Source organism: Haemaphysalis longicornis, unplaced genomic scaffold (genome assembly GCF_048455015.1).
Source record: "Haemaphysalis longicornis isolate Haplotype H1 unplaced genomic scaffold, Haemaphysalis longicornis Haplotype H1 scaffold_8, whole genome shotgun sequence".
NCBI lineage: Eukaryota > Metazoa > Arthropoda > Arachnida > Ixodida > Ixodidae > Haemaphysalis > Haemaphysalis longicornis.
Genome location: NW_027526445.1, coordinates 158,791,452 through 158,814,174, shown reverse-complemented (window position 1 = coordinate 158,814,174; position 22,723 = coordinate 158,791,452). Strand labels below are relative to the sequence as shown.

The following is a 22,723-nucleotide window of genomic DNA, read 5'->3' as shown; positions in this document are numbered from 1 at the left end:
ATGCGCTGAAACATTTCGAATAAAGCGATGTAGTTATAAAATGAATTTACTGTATTTCATCCTCTCAGGGCTTGATCTTCGCTGCGCATCGTACATGTCTATAGGCGCTCCAGCTTGGCGCAGTGTTGCACGCAACTGCTAAAATCCAGTGCGGATCACGCTCCGTGTTTTATTACCCGTGCGTTTGTTTTGTGCCGTGCAGAGTGCCAAGTTAATGCTTCACGTTACCTTACAGGTTAGGCCGACTAATACGCGTGCAGTCATCAGTCTTGTGGGGCCGCTTTTTACGCGGCATATGTTTGCGTAAGCATGAGTGTTCGAGTACGCCGACAGCAAATTGCGCGTTGTAAGAAGGTCGAAGAACACGTCCATTTGCTGCGCGGTAATAATTTCCGCGGCGTAATTTGTCATGTTTGCGTTACGTCGTTACGTCTGCCGAACAAGAAGGTATTGTCATGCGTTTAATCCTCGTGGATAAATAGCTTCGAAAAGCGCGGCACGGACCCCACACATGCATTCAAGCAGCATAAATATTGGACGGTGTTGTAGTCGGAAAGTTAAATGCCTTTAAGTTTTATCTTAGCAAAGAATACATCTTCGCAGGTCGAAGACACAATGTATGATGGGCGTTCATTATTTATCAGACGTTTTTTTTTTTTTAAACATCGGCAGGGGAACTGCTTTTGCACGAGTCTTAACCATTATCACGCTGAAAATGAACAAAAACGGAGAGTGGTTTGAAGGTATGAGTCATTTTCATGCGGTGACACAGATAAGCCAGCTTCGACGTGTGCCAGCTGCAGTCAGAATTTCACTGACTTTTTGAATATGATGGCGTGGGTTATATAGCTTATGCGTTATAGTGGGCTTTGCGGCGAAGCTTACTGTAAGCAAAGCCAGCGATAACTGCTAGTGTCATTCCTAGTGTGATGTGCTTACGCATGTCAGCATGGTCCTGACCCCCGCGTGAACCGACGGCGTGGCGTCACTTGTTGTCTTGTCACCGTTCTGTACTGTAGAATGATTTCCACCCTTAAAGGCAATTTTCGCTGCCTATAACGAACACCATTACACCCTTGCAAAAACACGAGAAAGCATTCCTTTCACTCTCTACAATGTAAAATGTTATATACCCCTTTTTTGTCTATGGCTAACACCCTTAAACTCTATAAGAAAACACTCTTTGAAAGGGTGTAATGAACGATAGAACACCCCTTAAAATGCTGCATTCTTATGTCTTTGCTAGGGTGTTATAAACGACAAAACACCCGAAGGGGTGTTTTCTTGTTTTTTATGCTGGGGTGTTAGTTTACACTTTGCTCAAGTCATGGCGGGACTCGGCTTCACAAATGTGACGTCAGGGCCTCTCCTAACCTTTTCTTTCCTCCATGGGGCAAACATATTTTTCACGGTAACAATTTCGAGTGCTGGGATGCTACTGACGATTGGAATTCAACGAATTAATGATGCGTTCGGTATGGCGCAAGTCATCTTTAGATATGGCCGCGCGACCTCGGCGTGTCCGGCTTGGGAAGTGAAGCAATCGATGCTGTCCGTCTCCTCCAAGCAGCTGCTTCCGAAAACTAACATATCGACCAACGAAACTTCACTCATTCGTCGCGTAAGATCCGACGCTGTAGACCGAATCAAGTTGTGGTAATCGAATTTATCGATTCTTTTCTTGTTTTTGTTTAAACAGCTGTGTTGGTGCGAGGAGCCGGCTGTGCCGAGGGAGTTCACTCGGAGCTCTCTCGTTGGGCCGGAGTCGTTTCGCTGGAAACTTTTGCTGTTCAGGGTATTAAAGGTGCCGTAAGCACCTGCTGCAGTGCGCACCCTTTTTGCCCGATCGATAAAAAAAAAAAAAAAAGGAGGCGCTGTTAAATATTTGAAATGTAAAAATAACGGATCCAGAATTCTAAGCTCGCAGCGCCATACAAATCGTTACTTGGCGGCACTGCTGCGGAGGAGGCCGCCAAATTGAGTCGTTTCTCGAAGCACGACCGTTACGAACCGCGGCAGTTGCGACAGCCCCACGCGTCGGCGAAGCCCTTCTTTGCGTCTTTCATGTGTGTGTCTTTTTGTTTTGTTTTTCTTTGGCCGGAATCGGGTGGTCATTTAAAAGTTGGCCATTCCACAGCGTCGACACGTATGTCTGGCTTCTCTGCATGACAGGGTTCCCCCTGTGTTTGCTTTCCCGCTGTACGCGGAGGCGGTGCGGAGAAGCCGAATTTCCTTAGAACGTGTGCGAGTCAAGCCATACGAGCGTTAGTTTGCGCGCGTGTGGGAGTTAAACGGGCTAATGGCCCTTCATGCAGTAAAAAAAAAAAATGACATGTAAATCTGCGCTGGAAGCTTTAGCATGCGAACAAGTTAAGTTTATGTTTGGATTTAGTTCAGCTCCGAATGGTGAACCTAACTTTTCCTGAAGGGCTTCCCTGTCGGCGTGTGTTTTTCGAATCTTGGGGAACAGCGCGAACTACCAGGGACACAAAAAGAAAGAAGTGGACAGGACTAGCGCTGACTTTCAACTCGATTTATTGGAAAAGACGTAACTACTTATACATACACCGAATCCTCCTCCCCCACCACGCCACGTGCCCACACCTGTCGGTCGTTTTACTAACTGTCGGTCGTTTTACTAACACAGATGTTGTCAAAATCTGAGCATCTGAATCAGCTCTTGTTTCATGCATCACTAGTTTCGCTAAGTTTATTTGTCGTAATATTTTTTGCCCAACTTTTCTTACTTTTAGCTTTTTTAAAAAATATTATTACGCAAAAATAGGAAATTACTCTACCCCTTGTTAGTGATGTCTGTATGAAATAAATACACATGCTTGGAACTGGTAGTTAGGGCATACTAAGAATTAATTTGCATAACCCTTTACGGCCCAGCCCACACAAACGTGTGGGTCAACAAATCGTTTACTAAGTGGCACCTGTTTCGGTTTCAGTTTCACAGCCCTTGGTAGTCGCTGCGAACGTTTCCGAGACTTTATTGGTTTCGTTAGTTCACTCATTTCGCCACCAGGGGGCGAGAAATCGCACATTAAAAACGGCGCTCAAGCCAGCGCGATCACGCTTGCCGCCTTCAAGATGAAAACTGATATTTCCTCTTGCTATTCTCGTATTTTCTGAATAACAAGTGTAAGACACGACTTGCAGGACTTGGAAAAACGCGATTGGCTAAAAAATACACCCGTTCCCTTCGTCTTCGTTCCGTCATCACGCTTGAAAAATGCACCCACACATATGTGTGGGCTGGGCTTTTGTCGTCACGAAAATTTTGCTGGGCACTACAGGGTGGCGGGCTCGTGCACTGCAGCGCTAGCGATAAAAATTTTTTCTTCCTTTCTTCGTGTCTCATTTATTCGCGGTTTAGTGCTGGCTCGTTTGTAATGTTTTCTCGCGCCTTAACCTTGAACTAGTTCCGTAATTACTCGTGAAAAAATATTAATTATAATTATTAATTATAATAATTAAAACTTCAGTATTATTAATTTTCCAGAAATCCTATTTATAATATAAGTACTCCTGGAAACAATGTAAAACTCGTAAATAAAACGTAAAAATGCAGGTTTTCTGCGCCTGGTGCCATTTTTAAGGTATTCTTAGTACCCGCAGATCATACGAATAGAAGCCCAGCCCACACATATGTGTGGGTTTGTTTTCTGTGTGAAATACTCTGCGCTTTCTATTTTCACTTGTCGAAGCATGATTAGGAAGGGGTAAATACACAAAATTTATTTACTTGTGGCCTTTTTTTCTAGAATCTTTTTGTTGGGCCGGAAAGGGATAATAGAAGAGGAAGTAAGACTAACACGAAACATAATGGAGCTTCACCTCGTTAGTCGTGTTTTTTCCTGTCGCATTAGTTCCAGTTTCCATTCTTCCCATCTCCAAACCATTCCTCGCACTCGTGGTTTTTTTCATGCACTGAAGCATCGTACCATTACAATAATATTCAGTTCAATCCACAGTGAAATCTTTTACGAGAGTTAAGGCAGTTTTACTCAACATGAAAGCTGTCCATTGTGGCGCAGTGATTCGCCAGAGAAACTCTGGTGCCGTTCTCCGCTCTTGGCTACCTCCGCTCACGCTATTCCCCTCCCTGTCTCACTCCTTTCTCGATGAACTGAACAGAGCTTGGTTCAATGCAGTTCAATTTTCCCACCTTTGCTGTGCTCGTGCACCTTCTCCTAGGACAACTCGCATCCTTTTCTTTATCTTTTTTTAGGGGCGAAGCTCTTTAAGGCGTGGGTCTGTCCATCCTCGACGTATGTATGTAGCCACCTCTAGTTTAGTTCTTGGATTGTTTACTAGATGGTGTGGCTACCTCTAGTTTAGTTCTTGGATTGTTTACTAGATGGCGGTACTTGTATATGATGAAAAGATGCGCTTGGATTGTTTACTAGATGGCGTGGCTACCTCTAGTTTAGTTCTTGGATTGTTTACTAGATGGCGGGGAGCGTTGTAATAAAATCCGTTCGCTGTTGGCGTGCGCTCGGAGTCGCCCGATGGATAAGGCTGCAGATGTGCGAGCCCGCGAGGCAGAAGCGCTCCGTGAAGCTGCGCGCCGCCGCCGCCAAGATCCTGCCGTACGAGAGCGGGAGGCCGAAGCGTGTCGTCTGGCTGCGCGACGCCGCCGCCAAGGTCCCAGCGTTTGAGAACGAGAGGTCCAAGCGTCACGGCAATGGCGCGAGGACCCTGCCGTACGCGAAGCGGCACGGCTGCGGCGCGAAGAGGATCTCCAAAATGTCAGAGAACGGGAAGCGGCGAGAAAGCGCGCATATCGGCAGGCAGACCCCGATGCACTGAGAGCTCGTGAGGCGTCTGCAAAACACATCAGGCGAGCTCAGCCCCAAGGTGCCGACGCGCGGTTTAAGCGAGACTTTCTAGACGTTACGTTCGGACACAGATGTAGTGGGCGAACTTTCACTGAAGAGTCACGGTTTTACCGATGATTTCCCCTCAGGAGCTTCGCCCACTCATCATCATTCACCCCGTGGATATGCTGTGAATTTTTTTTTCTTGTTCTGTCGTGAACAGCATGAGCTGGAGTTCTGTTCTTTTTGTGCTTGGTTTCATCTCGCACGTGCTGGGGCCTTTCTGCGCCATTTTGAATACAACGCGTTTTTTTCTTTCGCAGTCACTTGTTTTTCCGCGTACTGTTGTAAAAACCAGCCCTATGAGCATTCCTAACTGAATGAATGCAGGGACTGCTGCTTAATTAAATACATTTTGCCTCAAATGTACCTGAAGCTTTCTTTGTGCTAAATAATGGGGGCATGTATGACAAGTTCCAGAGGTTCTAGGAGTTTTGCGCGATTCTGCCTATATAAACACCTCTTGTTCAAGTATCCTCTCAACTTTTGGCCGGAAGGCTGAATCGAGAGACGGGCGGGTATCTTTTCGAGCCTCTATTTTTAAGTGCGCGCCACCGCGTGACTGTGGCGGCTAGATACCGTGACCGCAGATCACCTGCGACAGCAAGCCGGGCCCTTGAAGTTCTCCGCACTTTCAAAATGTTGGGAAACATGCAACTTTAGCGTCTCAGTTTTCATTGTTTTACCATTTTCCTCCTGTCATAAAATTTCCTGTGCTCGTGCAGCATTTATGTGGATGCATCTGAGAGCACTTGGTAAATTTGCCTGCTTTTACTGCGCAATGCCAGTGCTAGCAGCATAAAGCATGGAAAGTCTGCTGTAGGTGGACATTATGCTTTGGTGCTGATAAACAGACGGGCATAACAGTGTCCTCCTTGCCACTTGCTCTCTCGAAGGTGCTGTAGCCTCCCTTGGGAGTACAGTATTATTCTCTGCCACTTCCCTCTTCATAACGCAACACCCTCACCATTTACCCTAGGTACGCTCCTTTGTGAACGAGCAAAGTGAGTGTGACGCAGGACCTCACTGATCCAACAATTAATTGATATCATGCTTGTGTGAGTAAACTTTGACCCACATGGTCAAGCTGACGTGAATGGTTGTGTTTTTACTGATTTTCTACTGCATTCTTTGCCTGATGTTTTCTTCATCCAGTGTTGCGGTCTGCTTCGCTCATTGAACTTTCTTTTTTCCTCTTTCCATCTGCAGTAAAACCGGTGGTGCAGAGGATTAAGGACTTGCGGCTGACCAAGGATGACTTCGATGTCCTCAAGGTCATCGGCAGGGGGGCCTTTGGAGAGGTACGTCTTCTTGTTTCCTGCTTTTGGAATAAAGACACCTGCCCAATGAGCAGATGCAGGACCCACTTAATGAGAGAAGTGTCTGACACAGTGGGAACGTTAGTTGCACCTTGTGAAATATGCAATCGCGACAGGGACTTCCCTTGGCGTGGTACATATTCATGTTGTTCGTTTTTAAGGGCAGCGGCGTGACTGTTATCGGCTGCCGGGTTCCCCTGCATTGCGACACACAGTGCTGGGCATGAAGGAGACACCTCTGGAAGCTTTCATTCTCCCCTCGGCTGAATGCATTCCAGATTGTCACCAGTTTTGTATCTTCAGAGAGGCATCATCACGTGCTCCGTTGTGGTGCGGGTGACACACTGCTTGTGTTTGACTCTCTTTACCTGCACCAAACTAATCGTTTTGTGACCACTACAGCAGAACGCTCTGCTTGCTGGGAAGGCTCATCGGGGGTACCGTCTTTTCTAGTTACAGGATAGTTTTTCAGGGGGCTTTCAACCTCGAAATAAAATGAGGAACATTGAATCCTTAATCAACTCTAACTGTAGCCGTTCTGATTAGCATTCTTGACATTTTTATGGTTGTCAGTGGCCATTTGCAGCCGTCACTGTGATCCCCACTTAACAAACAACCATGTTTGTAAAATGTTTTTTCCTAAGAAGCTCGTTAGGGCTGGGTGGAAAGGAGTCGGCAATATCCAGTAAAAAAAAAAAGAGGGGGTATTTGCTGTATTGCAAAGCTAGATAGCTGAAATACAACATTTCTAATGGTTGAAGTGCTGTGCTAGGCATTGGGAAAATAAATTTTGGGGGGGGGGGGGGGGGGGGGGGGGAATTATGGTGAAACGCAGCTGCCACAAGCTGTCACTAGCGGCAGTGAGTGAAACAGGGCCACGACAGCTGGACACGCTCGTTCGTTTGCGCTGTCGTGTCGTGACACGTGTATATCTTTAATTAAAGGATTTATGGAAAGGAGTTTGTCGACCTCTTGTTTTGTGTCACCCTTGCGTGGTCAGCCAATCTCCTCCGTGGTGCTATTCCAAGTTGAGAGCCTTAGTTAACTTGTAGGGCCTGGTGAAATAAAAAACATGTTCCCTTCTCAACAGCGCCCTTCATAACTAGTGGGACCAAGAATTTTAATTCTTGTTCCAAGTTACGCGAAATAATTTCATTTTCCAGCTTTTTCATCAGTAACAACCGCTTCGCCATGTGATGAAAGTACTAATGGGCAGTGTTCCTAAGTGGCCCTTTTTCATTGCTTGTCAGAGGAATTTCATAACCTGTCACTCACACCAGAAAATTTTGGGCCACCGTGAGATTCCCATTTTTTCTAACAAACAGTTTACGCAAAGAGCTGGGGCTATCTCGTTTCTTCCTTGCATCTGTGCGTCGCCGTCGCTATTTTGTTCCCCTTGGTTTTCTTTAAAACGTTAGGGAATAAAATAAATGTACCTCTGGCAGTAAATTGAGCCACGTATAGTTCAGCCCTCCTCCCCCCATATTTTTTTATTCCTAATTTTCGGAAAAGGGGTCAACGTATGTGTGGGTAACGACGGTATAACGGAATGTCCTTTGAGATGCCTATCGAATCTTGAAGTTGTGGCAGTTCTACATTCGTCATCACTGGCTTAAATATGCTCAATCCACTTCAACTCACCATGTGGGTAACACTCACACAATGAGTACTGCACATTGACTAGGCTAATCAGAGGAACGTTTCTTGTTTTTACAAGTTCATTCCTCTCTCATGTCCATGTTGAAAGAGCAGTTGACCTTGCCCCCACCCCCCTTCTTTCTCTCTCTCTCTCTCTCTGCAGGTGGCCGTGGTGAAAGAACGGAACACGGGAAAAGTGTACGCCATGAAGATCCTCAACAAATGGGAAATGCTCAAGAGGGCAGAGGTGAGAGCCCAAAGCGAACCCAGTGAATTGTACCAGTTGAAAGGCTGCAGCACCATTTTTACAGGATGTCTAACTTGAGCCGAAGTTTTATTTCTTTCAAATTTCCCCACATAACAAGGATCTAGAGCTGATAGGGGTTTTTCATCTACTGTAACATTCCGAGCGAACACTTACTACCTTTGAAACATCGCCAACCACCCTTTCAGGGGGAAATATTCAGTGTACTAAGAGACCCCAGGGAACACCCACCCCCTAAAATCAATGGCGTTAGGGCGGACGAGTGAACAACATTAACTTGTCTTTCCCGCACTTGAGCCGAAAGTTTGCCCATGTGGGATTTTTTCTTGATGTTGCCGCGAACTAGGCATTGGGTTTGTTTGCTTATGTTTTGTTTTTGTTGCCTGGCCGCGCCCGGCTGCGTTACCTGTGTCCCAAGTGAAGCGCATGTTCCATTGTGTATTTTTCCGCCGGACAGGCTATCTCATTCAGATAAGCAGACTGTTTCGCGTTAACGTCACTAGCCTCGAATAATCTTCTTTGATCTACAATGTTCTGGATGTAAATCGACAATTCGAGAAACACTCGCGCCGAAAGATAAAAGCCTGCACAGCAGACGCCGCGGCATTCGATTCTGCGACGCTCGCTTGCGCACGTCACTTTGCTGACTGCTGCTTCGCCGCTTGTGTGTTCTTTGAGTTGTTAGGGGAGCACAAGTTCGCTCCGATAAACTTGTTTTCCTCGAAGACAACTGTGTCATCTTTGGCTGCGTGACAATATCTCACAGTTTTGGTTGGCAGTGCGGCCATGTTTTTGTAGTTTTTCGCTCCTGACATGAAAGACCACCCATCCCGTATTTTTCCCTTGATATCTCTGTACTGTGGGTGGGTGTTTTTTCGCAACATTATGGTAATTTCTAAAGCCCTGCTGTCACCCTTAATTGGCAGGTCATGTGTCAGGACTTTAGGTATGCTGGATGAAGAGGGGCAAAGTTGAGTTCAGGGTTTTTTACATATCCTGCTGCCTTTTAAAGATGGTACTTGGTCTGACAGCTGCTGGCTTTAACATAGCTGGAATATAAGCAAGAATACTGGAGCCTACTAGAGCCTCATATAGTGGTGCTGAAAGGCAACTTAGTTGTGGTCGACCAGTGGGCCTGTAGCATGGTACAACGGTATTTAGTCATGTGATTGAGTACTAGTCATAACTCTCAATCATGAAGGCTTTGCTATGACAAAAATATTTAGAAAGCAGAGCTTGATAAATAGTATATATGATGTAGAGTTAACTAATGACATGACTTTGTGTCTTGCAATCTGTTGCAAAAAGCTGCTGTTGGAAAACGTTAGTCAATACTTTAAATGTCGGGAGACATTGGGACTTGCTAGGTCGGTGGCTGGGTAGTTTTCATTAATCTACAAGAAATTCGAAAGATTGGAAAAACATTGAAGGTGTATTCTGGGACTGATCAAATAACACTCTAGTAATGCATGACACCATAGGTTGAAATTTTTAGAGCAAACATTGCTGTTCTTATTGAGAGTGTCCTGTACAAATGTGCTTAACTTTTGTATAACGTAAAAAAAATTGTTAACAGCATTTGTAAGGTTTACTTTTACCAAAAGGGAGTCTTAGAAAATGTGCAATTTTCTGCCGTATTAAATGTATAAAGGCTTGCATAGGGGCTTGTAAGTTTAAGGGGGGACACTGGTCTTGAGGACCAAACATTTGCCAAAAAATCAATTTTCTGTATTAATTTTATTTGCAGTCTATAGGTCCCAAAGAATGTACCTGCAAAATATTATAGCTGTACCATAAGTATTTACAAAGCTGTCACCATTTGAAGTTGGCTAAATGGCCATTTTCCCCTGCATTTCCAAACTTTGTGCCTTGTTTTCTCAAAACCAGTTTTTTTCCCATGAGGTCAACTGTCGGGTGCAATATCTTGGGATGTACTGGTCAGATTTGCGTCATTCTTGCTGCATTTGAAAGCTTAAGAACTGAACAGTGCAATAAAACCAGAAAAATATAAAATTTCTTTGTGCTAGTACAATTTTTTATGCATTTTGTTTTACGAAAACATTGATAATTGATGACCTGACATTTCATAAGTTCAGAGCAATTGCAGAAACAGTGATAAAATTACTGCTATGGTATAGTTGCACTCCCTGGTCCTTCGAGAGCACAAAGGAACAAAAATTATTCAAGTATATCATAAGCAGATAATTAAAAAATTGCCCGAAATGGAATGACATAACATGTTGCAAAATTCTGAACTTAGACTATATAGATGAAAACTGACTGCATATTTGTGCTCAGGATGTTAAAACACACTTAATGTGCAAATTTCAAGGAGATTGGTTCAAAAATAACAAGAATGTCTTCAAGACCAGTGTCCCCCCTTAAGGCTTCCAAGCCTTTATAGCATAACAGCCCTGTAATAAAGTCAGAAGGCCCATTAGAGGTCTAGACATGTTGGATGCCTATGAGGTTTTTACAGTCACCAGTAAGCTCACAACACTGTTAAAGTTGAGAGTCACAAGGCTACTACAGTGCTGAGAATCATCGCTTCAGCAAATCTCATCATGCTACAACACATATGAGAAATTTTAGATATTTCATGGTTATGATATTGGTGCGTGAGAAAAATACAGTAATCAGTTGTTTTTCTGAGCCTCTTCTTTTTAATCGTTCAGTCTCAGACAATCTTGCCATCTTATTAATGAAAAAAAGGAAAAAAAAGACACCAACAGCTGTTGGCTGTATCTTTAAAGTGCCCATGGTGCAGTAGCACAGTATTCAAGGGTGACATGTTTCAAATTGCTGACTTTCTTGTTGCTGTTGGTTGTTGCTAATTGGGCTTTCTTGCATGTGGTCCCGTTTTGTTCCAGACTGCCTGTTTCCAAGAAGAACGCGACGTGCTTGTTTTTGGAGACAGGCGGTGGATCACAAACCTTCACTACTCATTTCAGGATGACACCAACCTGGTAGGTGCTGGAGGTCCCGCGCTGTGCAGCGGTTGCATCGCTTGTATTGCAGCAGTTTACCATTCAAAGTACAATTCATTACCATGCACGAGTATAGTACGCTTTTGTGTTGATGGTGTCCTTTGGTCAAGTTGGAGGCACCGTTTGTGTTAGCATTGTATGTCCAATGCTTGGGTTTTGTGGAGTGCTATTACAATTTGCTTCTCGAGTTTCATCAAAATTTTTATTGCGGATCACATCCTTAAGGTCTATGCATTAGCTGTGTAATGTGAAGTATGGATGGGGTGGTGTGTTGAAAAATAATTTTAACTAATCAACCTTTGTCCCATGTACCTGCGAGTTAATTACTCTTTCTTTCTTGTGGTCACGAATGCATAACTTGCAGTGTGCACCCATTTCCTGGGTCCACCCACAATCCACATCATTCTGTAAGCATACCTGCATTAACGAGAATAGTTATATGTCCACGCCCAGCCCCAAGTAGTCAGCAATGGCGAGCGTTGCAAGCGTTCAGTCATGTTGAATACCTAACTGTGTCGTCAGCTTTTGTTGGGGATTTGACGTAAACTGATTGTCCAGTGTTTTTTTTTGTTTTCCAGCAGGCATGCTTAAGGGTGGACATGGCTCTTGAAACTATTTCTTTTAATTTCTAATTAAACTCTGTGAAACTCGCCCGTCTTGCTGCTTCATTTACACTGAATTCAAATATGCCGCTATTTTTTTAATCGGTCAATGAGTTCCCAAGATAATTAGAGATAATTACTCATTTTTGTAGGAACAATGGACAATGCAGTGTTAGTCACAGAACTGTAATCTTAATATTTTTCAATGCTATGAACCCTGGTGAGTGCAATAGGAGAATCAGTCTTGTGATCAATCGTTGTGATGAATCGCTTGGAACTAATTTTATGGCTCATTAAATTTTTGTGTTTGAAGTGGAAACTCAAAATGGTTCCTTGACATCACGAAACCGGTTCTCTTATTGCACTCGCCAGGGTTCATAGTATTGGGAAATATAAAGATTACAGTTCTGTGACTACCACTGCAATGTCTATAGTTCCTCCAAAAATGGTTAATTACCTTTAATTATCTTGGTAACTAATTGACCGAATAAAAAAATAGTGACATATTTGAATTCAGTAGAACAGAAGCAGCAAGACTGGTGAGTTTCACAGAGTTTACTTAGAAATTAAAAAAAAAATAGTTTTAAGATACATGTCCACCCTTAATATGAGTTGCAGTCGGGATTTATTGGGCAGAAAAAAATGTATGCACACATTGTGGCAGAACTGGCTAGGTAGAAAGGTCAACCCAGTTGCACACAAGGGCTCACTACCTATTTACTCTCTAAACGACGTTCAAGGATGGAAGAGGTTCGGATGAGAGCTGTGTAGAAACAAGTGATGAGGAGAGAAAAAAAAAAGGATGAAAACGCTGATAGCTTCTCATGCTGGTCAAGAGCGGATGAGGGCAGAGTGATGTCCAAGGTCTGGGAGATCTCAAAAGTCAAAGGAAAAGAAAAAAAAGATGATCATGACGTGCTTGTTTAGTTCACTCGATTGCACCACCACTCTTCCCTGGCCGACCCTGTGCCGAACAGTACCTGGTGATGGACTACTACTGCGGCGGGGACCTGCTGACGCTGCTGAGCAAGTTTGAGGACAAGCTGCCCGAGGAGATGGCGCGCTTCTACATCACCGAGATGATCCTGGCCATCGAGTCGATCCACTCGCTGCACTATGTCCACAGGGACATCAAGCCGGACAACGTGCTGCTCGACGCCAACGGCCACATCCGGCTGGCCGACTTCGGCTCCTGCCTCCGGCTCTGCGACGACGGCACGGTGAGGCAGAGAGAGAGAGACAGAGAACGCGGCTGCTTAATTATATTATCTGAGGGTGGCTGCATTTGTTCTACATAATGTGTGGATACCTGAGTTGCCGCTGGATTATAGAGTTTTTGTGGCTGTGGTCTTCCTTGCATTTATTTAAAATGTAAAACATTTGAATTACCCTTTGCTTCTTCCAACTTTGCTCTAGTGAGCCGTTGTATGAGGGAGGCTGCTTTAGTTTTGAAACCTCTAGTACGGAAGCTCTGCATTAGAAATTTTCAACTGCAGATAACGTGGGCAACAAAGGAAAGTTTGAGGGGGAATTTCAGCATAAAAATGCTCCCGCAGATTATGCTTTCAGAAAGCATGAAATGTCCTCCCAGGCAGCTGGCCAAGAGAATGATTGTAAGCCAGAAGGATTTTTGATAACAGTGCGGGAAGCTTAAGGGGGGACATGGCCCTTCAAACAATTTATTTTAATTTGTGAGGAAATTCTGTGAAACTTGCCAGTCTTGCTGCTTTTCTCGCCTGATTTCAAATAGTATGCCACTATTTTTTCAGCTGGTCAATTAGGTCCCAAGATGATTAGAGATAATTAGCCATTTTTGGAGGAACAATAGACAAAACAGTGGTAGACATAGAACTGTAATCTTTGTATTTTCCAATACGACGGATCCTGGTGAGTGCAATAAAAGTATCAGTTTTTTGGTGCACTGCTTGGAACTAATTTTACAGCTCATTAAAACTTTGGGGTTTGAAATGGGCACTCAAAATGGTTTCTTGCCACTGGTGCCACCAAGGTTTAATGAGCTGTAAAATTAGTTCCAAGCGACGCATCAAAAAGCTGATTCTCTTATTGCATTCACCAGGATCCATCGTATTGGAAAATATAAAGGTTACAGTTCTATGACTAACACTGCATTGTCCATTGTTCCTCCAAAAATGACTAATTATCTCTAATTATCTTGGGGACTGATTGTCCAGCTGAAAAAATAATGGCTTATTTAAAATCGGTGGAGAAAAAGCAGCAAGACTGGCAAGTGTCGCAGAATTTGCTTAAAAGTTAAAAAAGAAGCTGTTTTAAGAGCAGTGTCCCCCCCTTAAAAACACTTGTCAGTGTCAGAACATTGACAGTTTCAGAAGTGAGGCTGGACTGTGCTAGTAAACTCGTGTCTGGTCACTTCGTGCAAAGCAGGTCTATTTCGTGCTGGCACTTGCACCACTAAAACTTCTCTGAACCGCCCCTCTCTCTTCCCAGGTTCAGTCCAATGTCGCTGTGGGCACTCCCGACTACATATCTCCTGAAATCTTAAGGGTAAGCAAGTTTCGCACTGCAAGCAGTCTTGTTCCGCTGACTGTCGCCTAAGCTTTGCTGGGCTGCGCAGAGGGCCCTTGGGCTTGGATGTACTTTTGGCGTTGCAGCGAAAGCGGGCAGTGGAGCCAGGTAGGCTGCGTAAACTTGCTGCTGCTCTGCTGAACGCCTTTGTGCGCACAAAGCAGTGATTTTTTTTGCTTAACTTGGTCCTTCTTATTCCGTGTGCTGAACTAGCATTTTTACAGCTGCTGCTTGCTCGCTGCTGCCAGTGAAGCAGTTTTCTTTTTCAGCTTGTGAGCATTTCTGCTAGGCGAGAAGCAGTATTTGAAATACTAGTTCTTTCAAATTTTTTTCCGACATACTAGTTTTTGATGCAATAGCGTTTATAGGCTGTTCTTGTGGGAGGGATTTGTGGTAGAGGAGTATGAAGGGGAACGGAATGCCCTAATTCCTCTTCAGACGCGTCTTTCCCCTTTTCAAGGGATGTGGGGCCCTCTGCGATTCGTATAAACACTACTCTCTTGAGAACCAGTTGGACATTAATTAGAAAGAAATCTGAAAAAAAAAAAAATCTGTTAATGAACGTCCCTAGCAGTGCAAACCATTGAGCAAGTTTTGGAGCTCCTTATTGCGCACGTTGTGAAACCCCGCTTTGTCCCCATGATAAGGGTGTGTTTACGGTATCCAGGTCACCCATTTCACGAAATTTTGCGGCGGTACAATTTTCGGCACGGCCCACTTGCATTTTTGGGTGGGCCCTACGATTGCTCTGGCCCTATTATGAGGAAACCCCCAGAGTTTAAGGGATCAGTATGAGTCTTTCTGATATAAGTAGGGTATAAAAATTTAGTGGTCATACGACTCGCTTCCTGAATTCTAGAAAGGCGCTCGCGGAAAGACGTGGGCTCAATTTCGGTTCAACCAATACAGTTGCGTCGGCCCCATAATGAGGAATGATTTTGACACCCCCGCTTGCATAACTGTAGTTAGTGAGTCTCTTTTTCCCGACCCACTATTCGCGAGATATGCAATTCTTCCGAAGTAGTGTTGTTAGTGTCGTCGTCGCTGAAAGTGGCACCGCTAATGGCGATGATGCCGCTACCAGCCTGGTCAAAGTGATTGCGTAGCATAATGGCGGGCAGAAAAGTTAGTCAGGAATTGCAAAAAAAAAAAAAAAAAAAAAAACGATAGAAAAAGTTTCGCTCTAAGATAGTAATGTGGCCAGCTTGCATCATTTTCGAGCTGGCTCAGCTGCAAGATGTCCCTGTTTGCAAGCACTCTCATTCTGCCCGCTTGTCAGCCCTCCATGCAAAGACACTTTCTTTCTTTTCATTTGATTTTCCTCAGCTAAACTCTGTGAGCATCATCGTCTTTTCTTTACTCTCTGTCCTTGCGTTCCTTTCTCTTCCGTGCCAATCTTTGCCGTGCTGCCTTCTTCACTTGCTTGTGTGAACAACTTGTGTGCGTAGTGTGCATTATGGAGGCGGCCTCCTAATAACTGCTGACTTGTGTTAACTCACACCTCCCAGTATTCTTGGGAAGATAAGAAGGTGGGTGCAACTCTTTGCTCGTCTACTCCCGCTGCCTTGCTGCCCTTTGTTTCGCTGCTCGGTGCCTGTGCATGGCGCAATCCCGTTTGTCGTTGTGCGGGCGCCAACCCTTTCAGCCCCTCTCTTCTTCCCCACTAGCTCACGTAGGCACTGCTGCTCGGAGACGATTGCCTCGACCCCTAACTTCTTGTGCTGCCAACATTGGTAGGGAGTTGCTATACGGTCTAGTAGCCTCTCACAAACTGACAAATACCTCTTCACGTTCAAGCACTGAATGGGGAGCACACGGAAAAATCACATCAAGCGGTGCTTGAGACTGTGGTAAATGACCACTGCATGAATTAGAATATAAGCCAAGTCAAGAGGGGCAAAAAAAGACACTTGCAGGACGGTCTCTTTGTCTTCAGTACTGTAAGTTGTCATGTGTCATGTGTACCATGCATTAAAGTTATCACTGCTCTCTCTCTCTCTCTCTCTCTCTCTCTCTCTCTCTCTCTCTCTCTCTCTCTCTCTCTCTCTCTCTCTCTCTCTCTCTCTCTCTCTCTCTCACACACACACACACACACACACACACACCACACACACACACACAAACACACGATAAATTCTGCTTAGCTCTAGCTCTTAGGTAGTTTCAGATGAGTCCCACAGTGTCCATGGCGTGTTCTTCAGCCATACTATTTATCCCTAATAACCGCATCAAGTTGTTAAAGCTACATTTACTATAAGGCTGTGTTGTTATAGCTACAGTTTCTGTGAGGGTCGTCTTTGTTATCACACATACAAGCTGTCCGGTCAGCACTTCATGGGTGGTAACAAACACCCACCGTACCCCTCTCCCCCTCTCTCTTTTCTCCTTGGCCATGGGCACTGACTCTGCCTCTTGTCCCCTCTGCGAGGTCAGTCTGAATCTCCCATCTGGCATCTAGTCCCTGTAGCTACAAAGTCTCGTGCTTACATCTAACAAAAGCCTTAAAAGTGCTAAGTCAGAGGCATCTATCGAGTAGACCCCTAATTTTTTCTGCAAGAGCTTCTAAAATGGCTGCTGGGACCATAGTTTTCCAAAAAAAAAGCCGTCTCGTTCCCACTATTGTAAGTTTTGTGTGAGTTTACTTGCCGCGAACACATTGCACATTTCGCCATGCTAGGTCATTTTATAAAAAAAAAAAGGAAATGCGAGGGAGTAAAAGTGTACCTAAAATAATGGCTCACGTTCATGCGAAACAGCATCTATTTCCTGCTGCTGTTTTCAACAGTGCGGTCAAATAAATGTGGCCATAAAACGAAGTTGTCTGAGCACAGACAAACCAACAATTGCGCCAAATGCTGTTATCCTATTCAAGCAAATGACAGCAGCAGCACAATGCAGCACTACCAAGTGCTCAAATTACGTAGAGCATCCGAGCCCCAGTTCGTGCTGTGGTCAGACATGGCAGAGCAGAGTGCAAATTGACTGTCTCCTGTTTTCCCTCCGTGCACTGCCTGCACCACTGTTGCACTCCTTGCACCATTATGTGCCCCCAATTCGCCTGAAGCATACTCTGGGTCACCTTTTAGATAGTCACAGCTTGACCACTTTGCAAGTTTTTCAGTCATTGATGCTCCCCCTTTTGTTTGTTTGTGACCACCACTTGGTTCACCATCCGATTCTCTCTAACTTCTTTTTTTGAACCCTTCGTGAACCAGTCTCTTTTTAGGTGTATTTTGGTCATGATCAGTCTTACTGTTGAGCAGTTCCTCCAATGTCTGCTAAATCACATATATTGAGGCAAGTTGTAAGCTGGTGTGTTTGCCACTCACTACTGTTGCTCTCTGGAAGCCTAAAATTTTACCAAAAACGTCTTTTAGTGTAGCTCGTACCTAGGTTTTTTTTTTCCAAGCTGAAAGCAGCCTGAATTTGGAGCATGCTTTGTGACTTGGGAAAAGCATGGGCATGCCTGCGCCCAGTTGTGATTGTGAAACACATTTCTGCTACCTGTTGTCACATCCCCTCTGACGTGTGTTGTCAGCTCTTGGATTTGTGTGTGAAATATTGCAGTGAGCGTGAAAGCTTGAACATAGTTGACCTCCCAGTAGTAAGGCTGAAGCCTTTTCAAGGATTGTGAAGAGTACAATACATCATCTGTTTTCTGAGTGACTTTTAACTGGACCAGAAGTTGTTAACAAAAAAAAAAATACAGGAACATTTCTTATTCTGAACATTACCTTTTTTCAGTGACTCTCTTCCTTATTCTTCTGGAAATTGGTACGAAAAAGGAATTTTATAAGGGTTAAATTTTTTTTTCCAGCAGAAGCCAGCATTTCAGTGGTCACCACATAGCAGAGGGTCAATTTTATATTAGTGTCACATATGTCATTGCAAAAGATGCACTTTGTATAGCTTCCATATAAACTGCTTGTTATCGTTTTGTAGTCGCTCACTGTCCTGAGAAAAAGCAGCTTAGAAGATTATACACAAGCTTGAGAATGTGAATTTCTTTGAAACTGCTAGCACAGTGATACGGTGTTACCCTATTCCACAAAAACCGAAAACGTGCCTGTAGGGCAATCCTTGGAAGTGTCTCTTGTTTGTCTCGCGCAGAAAACAAAGCACAAGCTAACCGGACGTTTTTAAAAAGTTAGCAATAATCGAGGATGCAAACCATGTTTATTAAGCAACCCAATTCCAAGACAACCGTTGCTAAGATGTGACACGGATTAATCGCAGATTTGGCAAGTGTGTGCGGGTAGGCAGCACGCTACCATGACAGTCTTGCATATAAGCAAGCAAGTTCGGCCTTTAACTCTTGCTTTTTCTCCCACTAATCCCTTTCTGCTTGCCAGAAAAAATCTGTATGTGCGTTGTTGTTGCCTCTCACACTTTGGGTGTGCATTCTTAAACTGTTTCCTGTTGTTGTGGGGCGATGTGGGCGGCAGGCCATGGAGGACGGTCAGGGCAGGTACGGCCCCGAGTGCGACTGGTGGTCCCTGGGGGTGTGCATGTACGAGATGCTGTACGGCGAGACCCCCTTCTACGCCGAGAGCCTCGTCGAGACCTACGGCAAGATCATGAACCACAAGGTGTGTCAGCCGTGCTGCTCGGGGAGTTTCTTTCTAACTTCTCACTCTAATAGGTGGGGAGTAGAAACATCATCTGGGATTGGCGGCCGTACATCAGAGGGCACAAGATGGCCTGATAGACTAATCGAAAAATACCAATTGCATAAATTTAGAAAGTCACAAAAGAGCGGTTGTGCTAAATGTGTCTCTATAGTTGTGTTTCTTTTTCCAAAATGGAGGCTTAGATGATTAAGTTTAGCCTAAAGAGACTCTATAAAGACTGAATTTGACTAAAAGATCGTACCTTTTGTGGCTCCTTCTACTCTTGTTTGACAGCAAACGATGCGTTGTTTGTCTAGAAGTAAAACTGTTGAAGCTGGCTATTCGTCTCACCCCTTTCCCTCTCATTTCTTCTGTGATGTAAAAGAGTGTGCCACTAGGCGCATAGAAACAAGCCCTAATGGCCGGGCCTGTTGTGTTAGAGTGGTGTTTGAGTAAGGTGGACGGGCAACTGGCAGCATAACCAATCACACAAGTAACCCCAGCCTTTTAGTCGTAGCTGTTGTACGTAGACATGTGCTGGCAGTGAGTACAAACGATAGCCCTCATGTTTGCCAGCATAAGTCTTTTTCGACTGCACTTGTGCACCAGTGAAAAAAGCTTGACCAAAGTTGTAACTTAAACAAAGCCACTAGTAGAGAGGCAGCCTGTCTTGTAATGCGTACCAGCTGACATTTGTTGCCATGTAATCTTTCTTGTTTTTATCCTTTTCAAGCGGCATTGCATGAAATTTGTCAGGATTAGGGAACACAGCCTGTAGGGCACGTTTGTGGCTGCAGCACTCAGTCTTCATTAGTGAGCCTGTTTAGCCAGGTTTGATAAAGACTAACCAACAAATCCCTATCTGTATCTGTGGCCTAAAGACAGTCTTTGATGCCCGTGTCTCTCCTTCTCATGCTTGCAGAACTGCTTTGACTTCCCGGATGACCCCGGCTGCACCATATCGGAGGACGCCAAAGACCTTATGAGGCGGCTGATCTGCAGTGCGGACTGCCGGCTGGGGCAGAATGGTCTGCAGGACTTCAAGAGCCACCCGTGGTTCAGTGGCGTCGACTGGGACCACATACGGGAAAGTACGTGCTTCCCCGTCTATCTCTGATGCTGTTGTTGCAGCACAAATGGCAACACAGGTGGCCACCTATTGCTAGATTTTACTATTGATAGTTCAAGCCACCTGTCACACCTGCACATTGAACCTTGGAGTGGGCTCTTGCAAAGGTGTTTTGTTGCCTTGGGTGCCATTCTTGTCCCCCCCTCCCTTCCCCCAGTATAAAATTCCCGTTATTGAATTCCCGTATTGATTCCTGTATACAATTTCTTGTATCACTATTGAAATGATAACTTGGCAAGTTATTGTCAGTTATTTTTATATGTGGAGCAGTGTTAGATATCTGCAGCTTGCCTTTGTGTTTCTGAAGGGGCAAGTTGCCTGAACACCCTTCCGGGTGTGTTTGCTTTCTTGCCAGGATAGGAAACTTGACAAACTAGTGTCACACTCCTCGTTGTTAAGTTTCAAGATGAAACCACTTGAACAACTTTCACAATTTTAGACGGGCTTGGGCTGATATGGGACCACACGTACGGGACAGATGGAGCCATGCATCGCAACATATGAAAGATGATTTGATAAATAACATCAATCAGTGACAATCAATTGGAAATTCCAATCCTTAGATGAGCAAATCCCAATCAATAATAGCTTCAGCTGGTGCTGAAATTCGGAGTGCCCTTTTGTGGTTTTTTTCTAATTATTAAAGTGAAGCTTTCGTGGTCTCACTGATGGTGGTGTCGTTAACAAAAACTCACTGCAGGAAAGCCAACTTTACACAATGGGAGGGAACATGATGATGATGTTCACACAATACAAAAATGCTTCCCATGGTTAGAATTGAACATGTGTCCCTCACATTTTCTCATGCGGGATTCGTTTGTTGTCATCTGAGTTTGGACTTTGCCTCGCAGGCAGTTTGCACTTTTATCGTTGACGCTTTGGCCTTTGTCATTTAGTTTCTGCCTGCAAGAAAGATTCACGTTTCAACCGTCATCATTGTTTGTCGAAATGGATTTAATTTTTTAATTTTTTTACACACACTTGAAGTCATTTCTATCGTGCACAGCATAATCAGCTGTATTTCCAGTTTGCTGTGTATGTCAGTTTAGGCTTAGCTGAGTCATTTGTCTTGTTGCTTGCTTTTCACTTTATCACCTTTGTCTCCTCTTTATCTCGGTGCACGAATTCATTGTCTCCACACGCGGAGCCAGTGAGTTGAGTTAGTTCCGTGCTCACCAAAGGGAAGCAGCGGAAACATTGCATGAAAGGAGATGTGGTTGCGAAGAGAGTGTGGTAGACTGTAAATTTCTTGCAGCTGGTACTTTCAGGTTCCTCTCATTGCAACTGGGCTGGCCCCTGCGCTTGTACTGAAGTCCGCCTTCTTGACCGCAGGCCGGGCACCTTACATTCCGGAGGTCAGCAGTCCGACAGACACTTCCAACTTTGATGTGGATGATGCTGATCTCAAGCAGCCGGTAAGTGAACTTGTCTCTCCCTCCAGCAGTGCGAGCCTGTAGTATTTGCCGTGTGATATCTGTGATATGAGCCTGTGGTGTTTGATATCTTGCGGGAGTGTTGAAGGAACTGGACGAGGGGCGCATTCTTTATCCCTCCTTTTCTTTTTCTGTTTCTTCTAGTGTTACCCAGTGTTTGGGATAGGTGGTGGAAGTGCATTCAGCCGCTTTGGTCGAAGGCTGGTAAGGCTGGCCTGCGTGTGAACCTTAGGCACAAACCCGCATCCTATGTAACCGATTCCTTTAATGGCGCTACTCATAAGTGCTGGGCTGTGTGGCACTGCCTTTCACAATCGAGACTTGTACTGATGCGTTCACTAGTGCTGTGCGTTACGATGCTTCTTAGATAGCTAGAACTGGTACAATTATTAACCACTGACTCTACTCTTATCCCCATTTTCTTTTTTTTTTATCTTTCCCCCAGTTTACTCAACAATGTACTCCACCTTTACGTGGATGTTTGACTGCATCAAGCTAGCTCTGCCAGTGTACTCGTGCATTCATTCGTGCGTTCATTCATTCATTTATGCCGTTTGTTTAATTACTGACCCACTCTGTAGGTCTTTGCATTTTGAAGCTGTGTGTATGGCTGAAGCGTTCTGAAGGGCAGGTCTGAAGTCAGAAAAAGAGCTGAAATGAAAGGCAGGTCTGGAAATAATAAGGAGAGAATGATGGAAATCAAGATGCAAGATGCGATAGAACAAGGAAATGAGAGCTCATGGGGAGTGCAGTGTATGTTGAAATAAAGAGAAAGTGAGCATACAGGTAGCAATATTAGAATCTAGAGGCTGGAGTCCATGTTGTTCTTAGATGGGGGTAAAAAATACAGGCGAACCCGACTATATCGAACCTGTTTACATCAAATTACCATGTATATCAAACTATTTCTGGTCACGGTATATTTGCAGTGAGAACATATAGTGAAAAGTATGTTTATATCGAACAAAAATACCAGCGACTGCCGATATATCGAACTCCAAATAACGCAGAAGTGCCCCGTGCCCCAAGTTGGCTTCTCTCGTGGCGAGCGAAAAATTCCACCGGCGCACCCCTAAATGTGGTTTGGCCCGGCCACTCATGCGCAGCAGGTGGCTCTTTCTCCTCCTTGTTCTCGTTCTCCCTTTTGCGAGCGTGACTGCACCACCACGCCGTGTAGGGCAAGCTGTCGACATCCCCCCTTGCAAAAAATGATCCTGGCCCACCCGCCATTTTAAATGCAGAGCATTTCTTTAACTCACGATGTCACCCGGCGTTGGCGTGCCTCAGCGTCCGCAGCAGCCGTTCCAGGT

The 22,723-nt window shown here is 44.7% G+C and overlaps 1 protein-coding gene across 4 annotated transcripts in view; it reads left to right on the top strand.

Moving 5' to 3' along the window:
- Positions 1-22,723, top strand: part of Gek (serine/threonine-protein kinase gek) — a 103,663-nt gene that overhangs the window by 29,001 nt on the left and 51,939 nt on the right. For all 4 annotated transcript variants that reach the window (XM_077680667.1, XM_077680666.1, XM_077680665.1 and 1 more), the window contains exons 2-9: positions 6,096-6,187; positions 8,007-8,090; positions 10,979-11,074; positions 12,675-12,917; positions 14,164-14,220; positions 18,687-18,830; positions 19,774-19,942; positions 21,313-21,395. In XM_077680667.1, coding sequence (XP_077536793.1) covers positions 6,096-6,187; positions 8,007-8,090; positions 10,979-11,074; positions 12,675-12,917; positions 14,164-14,220; positions 18,687-18,830; positions 19,774-19,942; positions 21,313-21,395 — 968 coding nt within the window. The remainder of the gene's footprint in view (positions 1-6,095; positions 6,188-8,006; positions 8,091-10,978; positions 11,075-12,674; positions 12,918-14,163; positions 14,221-18,686; positions 18,831-19,773; positions 19,943-21,312; positions 21,396-22,723) is intronic.